At 34.8% G+C, this 9,800-nt stretch overlaps 2 protein-coding genes across 3 annotated transcripts; both read left to right on the top strand.

The window, feature by feature from the left end:
- Nucleotides 1–2,261: 2,261 nt before the first annotated feature.
- LOC123198635 (F-box protein At5g49610-like) lies at nucleotides 2,262–4,904 on the top strand. 2 transcript variants are annotated; one of them, XM_044613365.1, is made up of 2 exons: nucleotides 2,262–2,403; nucleotides 3,509–4,904. In XM_044613365.1, the coding sequence occupies exon 2, from the start codon at nucleotides 3,513–3,515 to the stop codon at nucleotides 4,650–4,652; it is 1,140 nt and encodes a 379-aa protein (XP_044469300.1). In that variant the 5' UTR covers nucleotides 2,262–2,403; nucleotides 3,509–3,512; the 3' UTR covers nucleotides 4,653–4,904. The 2 variants fall into 2 exon arrangements, with proteins under 2 accessions (XP_044469300.1, XP_044469299.1); XM_044613364.1 differs by lacking the exon at nucleotides 2,262–2,403 and adding an exon at nucleotides 2,834–3,080.
- Nucleotides 4,905–5,037: 133 nt separating this feature from the next.
- Nucleotides 5,038–9,050, top strand: LOC123198634 (proline-rich receptor-like protein kinase PERK4). The gene is made up of 9 exons (XM_044613362.1): nucleotides 5,038–5,360; nucleotides 5,440–5,999; nucleotides 6,691–7,242; nucleotides 7,416–7,502; nucleotides 7,576–7,646; nucleotides 7,788–7,864; nucleotides 8,087–8,228; nucleotides 8,322–8,483; nucleotides 8,564–9,050. Exons 2-9 carry the CDS (start codon nucleotides 5,516–5,518, stop codon nucleotides 8,807–8,809), a joined length of 1,821 nt encoding a protein of 606 aa, XP_044469297.1. The 5' UTR covers nucleotides 5,038–5,360; nucleotides 5,440–5,515; the 3' UTR covers nucleotides 8,810–9,050.
- The last annotated feature ends 750 nt before the right edge of the window (nucleotides 9,051–9,800 follow it).

Here is a 9,800-nt window from a genome sequence, read left to right as displayed (position 1 = left end):
TATATATATATATATATATATATATATATATATATATATATATGATATGTTATAATGTGATTAAATATTATTTTATCTTTAATTTAAAATAATTTAATCACTTAATGACATATATCAAATATATATATATTTATATATATATAATAGATATACATAATTTTATTGTAATAATAAGTACTGTTTTTTCTAATTAGCCACTTGTATTACATAGACAACTTTTAATGTTATACGGGGAGAAAAAGGCAAAATTAACCTATTATGTTAATACACATAATTGTAATTAAAATTTAAAAAAGATTTATTTTTAAATAAAATATATTCAAAATTTAATGTATTTAAAAATATTTAATTTTTCTTAAAAAGAAAGTATAATATCCTATATTTTATTTGTAAGAAAAAATTAAAAAATAATTTTGTTAATCTTTGTAGATTTTATAACAATAAAAAATTAAAATATAAAGATCTCTTCAATTCGCGTGTACTTGCATCTTTTTAGGGGTCAACTTGTTAAGTTTTGTATCTTTTGGGGTGTAAAAAATGATAGTACCCTGGTGAAAGTTAAAAAAGTGGGTTGTTTGTCTTAATAAAATGATCTTTTAATGCGTCTAGCGGAATATTGAAACCTAAGGGGAGAAATGTGCAATTAACTAAAAATGTGTTGCTTCGCTCTGAAGGACTTAGGAAATTGTACTCGATCTGTAGCTCTTTAACAAAAGTAAAAAATCCGAGCTTGCAAGTCGGGCAAGTTTGATCGTAAATGGACGACTTTACGGTTGACGCCAAATTACGTCCAATTAAAAGAAGCCACGTTGCTGACAGTTTTTCTTGTAAAGCTCTTATTTGATGGGAGGGAAATTGAAAATTTTACTCACTTGTTTTTACGCTGTATATAAATATATCAATTATCTCATAGCTTAAAAAAAATATCATAATAATATTTTATTTTTTTAAAATATTTTTATTGATATAACTTATGCAGAAAAAGAGAATATTATTTCTCTCTTTTTTTTCAATCTTTCAACGAAAGAAAAACAAAAATTATTAAATTTATTTAGATAATTAACATTTGTTATAAAAATTTCACAGTAAAGTAATCTACATTCAAATTAATATATTATGTGTTTTCTTTATGAACAGTCAAAAATCAAATAATATATGATAGATTCATATTCATTATTTATATAAAATTTAATTTTATTATTTTTTATATTGTTATATTATTTAATGTTATTATTTTATATTATTTTTATTATTTAAAATTATTATAATATTGTATTAATGATTATAAAATATAAAATTTAAAATTTAAAAAATTTTCAAATAAAGAATGAATGGCGTTGCCAACCCCCTGAGGTTAACGGCACCCCTTGGCGGCAACGCGCCAGCCCCCTTTCCGGATTTTTTTTTTTAGTATCTTCCAGCAGTGGGGCATATAAGTTAAAATATTGCAAATGAGTTTATTTTACTACATAAAAAATTTTTCCATTCTTTCAACAGTGGGGCCCATATAAATTAAAATACTGCAAATGATTTTATTTTAGTGCATGAAAGAAACTAAAAATAAATCCAGAAGAGGGGTTGGCAACGCCAAGGGCCAATCTCTCGGCGTTGTCGCAAAAAATTGTCGTTAATGCTAAGGGGTTGAGAATGCCAACCCATTCTTTATCTGAAAATTTTTTAGATTTAAAATTTTATATTTTATAATCACTAATATAATATTATAATAATTTTAAATAATAAAAATAATATTAAATAATTTAACAATATAAAATCATAACAAAATTAAATTTTACATAAAATTATAAACATTAATCAATCATATATTATTTGATTTTTAATTATTCATAAAAAAATATAATATATAAATTTTATTATTTAATCACGTATCTCTTTTGTTAAAGAGTTTTTTTCATATTACAATTATTTTTTTTCACTAAAAAACAAAAAAAAAAGGTAAATGATATTTTTTTAATATAAATTATATTAATAAAAATATTTTTAAAAAATATAATACTATTACGATATTTTTACTCTCGTTAGAATAAGTGGTATAAACGTATAAACGGTGAACTAAAAATGTGTTGCTTCGCTCCGAAGGACTTAGCTGATTGTACTCCACCTGGAGCTCTTTTACAAAAGTAAAAAATCCGAGCTTGCAAGTCGGGCAAGCTTGACCGTAAATGGACGACTTCACGGTTGACTCCAAATTACGTCCAATTAAAAGAAGCCACGTTGCTGACAGTTTTTCTCGTAAAGCTCTTATTTTATAGAATGCCAGTCTACTTTTTGAAAACCAGCACTCAGCGACTTACAGAACACGCTGAGAATTTCTCCCTAAATAGTTTTCTCTGTTTCTCTTTGAGCTTGCTGAGTTTTTCGCTCTTCATCTCTTCGCTTTCACAGGTAGTGTTCTCACTCCTTGAAAGGTTTTTTTTTTTTTAAATTTGTGAATTTTAAAAAAGAAAAGAAAAAAGAAAAAGTCGATCTCGGTAGTTCATTTCGTGGTGTTAAATCCTTTTTGCATTCTTGAAAAATCTTGGTTTATGTTTTTGTTTAAGTTGCTCTTCCGGATTCTCATATTTTGATGCAAATTTGCTGCATTTACTGTTTCTTTACGAAGATTTTGAATTTTCTTGTTTACGTTTATTGGTTTGCTTGACTTGTTTGGGTCTGCCCGGTTTATAATTTTTTGTTTCGGATAAAAGGATTTGGATATCGAAAAGAATATGAGTATAGCTACTAAACTAAATTAATTTAATTACCTTATGTTTTCGTTGCCTTGTTGAGCAAGTAATCTTTACTTGAATATCAAAGATTTGTTTACTCACGTTAATTTGTTTGGCCCTTGTGTGCCAAGTAATCTTTGAAATGAGTTTCTTTGGTCAGCATCAAGTGACACACACACACACACTCGTATAGATGTATGTATATGTATGTAATTGTTTGGTCCTTGTGTGCCAAGTAATCTTGGAAATAAGTTGCTTTGGTGAGTATCAATTGACACACACACACATATAGAGAGAGAGATTTTCTTGTTGAATTTTTCTTCACAACTCAAAAATGGAATTATTTTGTAAAAGGTTAGGATTGAGAACCATGTGTCTTGGAGATCGATTTTGAAGCGATTTAAGTAACTTCATATATTTGTAGTGAATTTTCTTTGCTATTATTCTTCATTTCAAGTTTATTAGTTAGTAGAATAGAATTAGAATTTGTAATTATTCATAATAAATTGGTTTTTCTCATTGCAAAAAATAATGAACTGATCATTGATTTCTGATTAGTGAAGTTGAATGCACTTTTGCTTTGGATTTAGATGCTAATAGATCTACTGGGTTCTGATTAGAGCCAAATTTAATTTAATTGATGTCATGCTGCATTTTTATTATGTTATGGCCAGTTTGATGGATGATATTTTTAATGCACTTAAGAATCGCAACTGTTAGTCTTTTTAGCAATTGAATTAGATTTGTTTTACTTTGACTAATCTATTCTTCTTTAATTGTAGTGTAATGGAGAGTTTTGGGAATACCAATACAGAGGAAGAAGTCTTCCATGATGAATATAGGTCTGATTTTAAATGTTATCCAACTATGAAAAGGAGGTTCTACCTTGAGCCGAAGGGTTGTCCACCCCTGGGAGACATCATAAAACAGCATGCTCTTCCCTTCCTACCAGCAAAATCGCTTTGCAGGTTCAGAGCTGTTTCTAAAGAGTGGAATCGGTGGATAAGCTGTCCTTTTTTGGCTCACATGCAAACTATCCACTTTAAAGATGTTTCTGGCCTTCTTTGTCAATCTCCTGGTTTAGACCCCTCCTTCATCTCATTCAACCCAGATGCTTACAGCATTCCAAGTCCCTCCCTGGAGTTCTTACCTGAACGTGTTCGTATCAGAGTCACATGCAATGGATTGGTATGCTGCCAAAGCCGTTATGATGAGTTTGTCTACTACATGTGCAACCCTGTGACTAAGGACTGGGTAGTGCTTCCTGAGCCAAAGTTGTGCCATACTCCTGAAACAGCAATAGCACTTGCATTTAACCCGACCACACTGAATTTTTCTGCAAATTATGAGATTGTTTGTGCTGTCCCTGTTGCTTTAAATGGTGTGTCAGCTCTGTTTTTTGAGATTTACTCAAAGAGTTCAAACTCTTGGAGGGTTGCTGATACAGTTTGCAGTGAACTGATCGCCTCAAGTCTGACTCGTAATGGGTTCTACTTGAAGAATGTTGTCTATTGGAAGACATCTTCTGGTGCAGTTTTAGCTTTTGATTTGAAGAACGAGGTCTATGGGATTCTGTCACTTCCTTATGGCATTGAATCACATGGTGCTTTGATGCAGATGTATGGGGAATTGTGTTACATTCTTCCAGAAATACAAGACGGAGAATGCATGTTAAATGTTTATGGAAACATGGCTATGAACCTGAAGTGTGTAATTCCTCTTAAATCTGAAGTTGTGGGTGAAAAAGTTTCTTACTGCCGGGTTTTGACTTGCGTTAACGATGACATGCTGATAATTTTGCTCCCAAGTAGGGTTATTGGTTATCATGTGAGAAAACAGAATGTGGAATTGTTAAGTGAGCAGAGGACTGAAGATTTCGAAACTTTTCTCCCGTATATAAATAGCCTTGTGGCTGTCCAGAAGTAGCTGTGAAACCAGATTTCAGATGTGATGTCCCACTCCCAAACTTTTCGATGACAAATTTCTGAAAATTTAAACTTGAAACTGAAGATTAGGACTGGATGGATGCTTTAATTTGCAGTTGTCTTTATTTGTCTAAGCTCAGTGATGTTGAACTATGATGTTTCTAAATATTCAGATCTATTGTTGTGAAAAACAATTGTGGGATGTTGTAAATGGTTTCTTCTTTATTGTGATATAGCTGTATTAGTTTTGAAATTTGCATGTTGAATATGTTCTTCTCAAATTTAGGAAAGGTCCGAAAGCTTCAATCTTAATAGCCTTCCTGTATGTAATTGAATCATGTAAATGGTTGCCTTTACAGGGACCTGTAAATAGTTGTTTAGTAAAAAGCGGTTGACTAATTAGTTAGTCTGAGATTGTGTTTGTTACAAGCTTAAAGCCGAGCGTTTATGGTGGAGATAGTCTATATTAGGCGGAAATTAAAGGCTGTGATGGCTCAGGCAAAAATTCCAGGCAGGAAATGGTAAAAACAATAACCAACTCAGACTAAACTAAGATTGTTTAATACAGAAAGAGAGAGACAAGCCCTGTTTTGTCGCAAGCCACAGTGAATTGACATGTCTCCCTTTCTATCTAGAATAGGAATTTCACTAGGGAAAACCTTTCTCTCTCTTCTTCGAGTTTGAGAGCTCTTGAATCTTCCTCATTCAGGTAAATTTTTTTATGTTCTTCCATTCTGCATTTGAAGTTTTTCAGATCCTGCAACAATATTTGCTTCATTTGTGTTCAGGAGGGTGCTCAAAACCTGAGACGGGAAGTTCCAGGAGAGCTGGAGGTTCCTGGGCGGCATTTCTTTAGCAGAAACAATGAGCGACGACGGTGCCCCAGCTCCAGATACTCCACCTTCTTCTTCAAATAATACTAGTAACAACAACAGTGGTGGTAAAAAGAAAACTAATGATAATTCCTCATCTTCCTCTCCTCCTCCGCCGCCACCAGATTCATCGTCACCAACTCCACGGAGGTCCCCTCCTTCACCTCCTACTTCTACTGGGAATACTAATACTCCACGTATACCGGGTGCTGCATTTACTCCACCTCCACCGCTTCTGCTTTCCATACCATCACCAGCAAAGAAAGTTTCACCATCAGCGAATACAAAGTCATCATCTTCTTCCTCATCTTCATCTGCTGACAATTACCTTATATATACTGTAGCAGGAGCGATTGGTGCTGGGTTACTTCTCATTGCTTTGATCGCCATTTGTGCTATGTGTTGTAGGAAGAAGAAGAAAAAGCACCATCAACAACCAATGCCATATTATGATCATCAGTCCAACCCATATAAAGGTCCTCCCTTAAGGTTTTTTATTTTTATTTTTTTGAACATATGAATGGAAAGGAAGGTCATTGTGATACCCCTAGGCGAATCCCACATCGACAAAGCACGGGAGAGATGTTGGGCCTGTGTGTGCTCTGTCTATGGATCCCACATTGGTTAGTAGTGGGAGAATTGAATTGGTTAAATAGCCTGTGAGCTCCTTAACTGTTAAGACGCGTTTTGGGTTGCAAAGCCCAGAAACAAACCCATGATGGACTGTGTGTCCAAAGTGGACAATATCTTAACAGTGAGCCGGGCTATTGGACCTGGGGTGTTACAAATGGTATCAGAGCAACTCCGCGTGTCCTCTTGATCGATGGTGGGGCAAACCTCAGCGAGGACGCTGAGTCCCGTAAGGGGGGGTGTATGTGATACCCCTAGGCGAATCCCACATCGACAAAGCACGGGAGAGATGTTGGGCCTGTGTGTGCTCTGTCTATGGATCCCACATTGGTTAGTGGTGGGAGAATTGGATTGGTTAAATAGCCTGTGAGCTCCTTAACTGTTAAGACGCGTTTTGGGTTGCAAAGCCCAGAAACAAACCCATGATGGACTGTGTGTCCAAAGTGGACAATATCTTAACAGTGGGCCGGGCTATTGGACCTGGGGTGTTACAGTCATGGTGATTAAATTAATTATGTTTGTATTATTTGGATGCAGTTGACCCATATTACAATAGTTCACCATATCCAAACTGGCAGGGGGGGAATCCAAACTGGCATCTTCCAGGAGAAGATGGTGGTAAAATGCAGCCGCCACCACCACCACCACCTGGTGCTGGTGGCTGGAATCTGGCTCCAGCACCTCCACATATGATAAGCAGCGGAGAAATGAGCTCCCAGTACTCTATGCCAGTGCGTCCTCCTATGCCTCCTCCATCCCCAAATATTGCTCTTGGATTTAACCAAAGTTCTTTTACTTACGAAGAGCTAGCAGCTGCTACAGGGGGATTTGCGCAGTCCAATTTGTTGGGTCAAGGAGGGTTTGGCTATGTGCACAAGGGTGTTTTGCCTAATGGAAAGGAGATTGCAGTTAAGAGCCTCAAGACTGGTAGTGGCCAAGGAGAGCGAGAGTTCCAAGCTGAAGTTGAAATCATCAGCCGTGTCCATCATCGCCATCTTGTATCACTTGTTGGATATTGTATTACTGGTGGGCAGCGCCTTCTGGTCTATGATTTTGTTCCTAATAAGACTCTGGAATTTCATCTTCATGGTAATTTTCATTTTTCTCTACTTATTTCCTCTTTTTACCTCCATCATCAAGTTAAATTTACCCTTCATTTTTGACATGATAGTCTTCTCCCCTTACCCTGGAAAATTAAAAAAGGGCAGTTGTTAAAAGTTTATTGTGCTATTGCCGCATCCTCAGACAATTTCTGGTTGCAGGAGAGGATCGACCAGTCATGGATTGGCCTACTAGGCTTCGTATTGCACTGGGGTCTGCAAAAGGGCTTGCTTACCTCCATGAAGATTGTAAGGCAATCATAGCTTATCTGTGTCTCTGTGCTTGTTCTAGTCTCATTTGTTTGTGGAATGCTGCTTGCAGGCCATCCACGGATTATCCATCGAGACATCAAGGCTGCTAATATTCTCCTTGACAACAACTTTGAGGCCATGGTATCTGTTTTCATAACATACTTGAATGTTCATATGAAGAGATGTAGACTAAAAGGAGCCATAATGATGCCTTATCATCTGCCATGACACTCAATTAAGCACACCAAGCTAATTAATCATGCTGCAATACTTCTCATACAGGTGGCAGACTTTGGATTGGCAAAACTCTCTTCAGACAACCACACCCATGTCTCTACTCGAGTCATGGGAACTTTCGGGTAAATAATGTCATTTCAAGTTTCTCATTTAATTTTGATATAGAATAGAAGATAATCAAAATGAGGTAGGGAAAGAGTTAGTTTATAACAGTATAGCAGAACCAACTGAATGGAGGATGAAGGTTGGCCAGCAGAGGGGTAGAATCTGCTTTAAACATTTCCTTCTAAGTTACAGAATATGGTGAAACAACTAATTTGGAAGCTGACGATGTGCTAACGCAGGTATTTGGCTCCGGAATATGCATCAAGCGGCAAATTAACAGAAAAATCTGATGTTTTCTCATTTGGTGTCATGCTTTTGGAGCTCATAACTGGAAGGAGACCTGTTGATGTAAATATGATGGAAGATAGTTTAGTAGACTGGGTGAGTCTTTTCTTCCAAATCAAGTATCTTGTACTAAAGAATGAAATTATTTGCAGCAAAATTTACTAAAGCAAGACATCACATAACATACAGGCTAGAGTAATTGCAAATGAAGCATTGGAGAGTGGAAATTTTGATAAGTTGGTGGATCATCGCTTGGAGAATAACTATGTACCTCATGAAATGGCTCGCATGGTAGGCTGCACCATGGCTTGCGTGCGACACTCTGCTAGAAAGCGCCCAAAAATGAGTCAGGTATGGGAATGGGACAGATGATTAACTATTAATTAGACTCATAACTAAACACATAACAACATTTTAATAATGGAAAACAGATAGTGCGTGCACTGGAAGGAGATTCTTCACTAGAAGACTTACAAGACGGCGTAAGGCCTGGACAAAGCACGATCTTTGGCGCCTCACCGGGAAGCACAGAATACAGTTCATCTACATATTCTGCTGACATGAGGAAGTTCAGGCAGGTGGCTTTGGGTAGCCAAGAATTTAGTGGTGAGTATGGAGGATCCAGTGGTGACTCCCGTGAACAAGCTAGGCCCGTCCAACAGAAGTACAATATTTGAGCACCCTAACCACAAGAATGGATTAGCTTGAATTTACTAGCTGCAGCCATTTTTGTGACCTTGTTTTTCACTGTCATTCTTTTCAATTTGGTATATAAGTTTTAATTATATGTACGTGATTGAGTTTAGGTGAGATGAAAGTCATTGTTTGGGTGCCTTAATTTAAGTTTGGATCGTATTTGTAACATGTAAATGGTGACCTTCCTTAATTAAATTTTAAGTGAATTAATTTTTTCTATCAGATGGGATTATTACACTACTAGGTCTACAATATATCTACCTTCCATTATTGAGGTTGGTTGTATATATTGTTTACGGCTGCATACAAGCCGATCTGATTTGACTTAAACTCGGCTTTTATATATATAGATAGAGAGAGAGAGAGAGAGAGAGTTGAGTCGGATCGGTAGAATCTTGACTTGAGCTTGAGGTTAAGATTGAAATGATTGATTTAATCTTGGGTTAGAAACTTTTTTGATTTTGAAATTTAAAAAAAATAATAATTAAACATTTATAACTTATATATTTATTAATTATTTATCTATATTCATAACTAAAAAAAAAGTTAATAAAATGTGTGCAATATTTGAAATTTTAAAAAAGTTATTGATATTTTGTTTGAATCAAATCATGAGCTTGCGAACTTACTAAACTAGCTAACATTAAGTTTGAAAACCAAATTAGAGTGATTCAAACTTGAGCTTGGCTCGAGACAAATTGAGCTCTGAGATGTTTGACGCAACCTTTATTTTGCCGATATCAGCCCAAATTCTAAATGCTAGAATGTTAATAAAATTATGTGTATTTATTTTTTTATATAATTTATATATATAAATTATATATTATATAAATTATGTATTAAAAATAAGTATATATATAATATTGTTTATAGGATATTATGTAACATAATTAAAGAAAAAAAGTTAAATTAATCAATAAAATTATATATGTAATTTTTATACACAAATAATGATATATCACTATATAATTA

The sequence above is a fragment of the Mangifera indica genome, chromosome 16 (genome assembly GCF_011075055.1).
Source record: "Mangifera indica cultivar Alphonso chromosome 16, CATAS_Mindica_2.1, whole genome shotgun sequence".
Lineage (NCBI taxonomy): Eukaryota > Viridiplantae > Streptophyta > Magnoliopsida > Sapindales > Anacardiaceae > Mangifera > Mangifera indica.
Note: the sequence above shows the minus strand (reverse complement) of the source record. Positions and strands in the feature narration are given on the sequence as shown.

Coding starts and splice junctions, on each gene's coding strand:
- LOC123198635 (XM_044613364.1), top strand. CDS start 3,061: ATGGAATTATTTTGTAAAAG. Junction 3,081..3,508: donor ATGGAATTATTTTGTAAAAG/GTTAGGATTGAG, acceptor CTTTAATTGTAG/TGTAATGGAGAGTTTTGGGA.
- LOC123198634 (XM_044613362.1), top strand. CDS start 5,516: ATGAGCGACGACGGTGCCCCAGCTCCAGATACTCCACCTTCTTCTTCA. Junction 6,000..6,690: donor TCAGTCCAACCCATATAAAG/GTCCTCCCTTAA, acceptor ATTTGGATGCAG/TTGACCCATATTACAATAGT. Junction 7,503..7,575: donor TGCTTACCTCCATGAAGATT/GTAAGGCAATCA, acceptor TGCTGCTTGCAG/GCCATCCACGGATTATCCAT.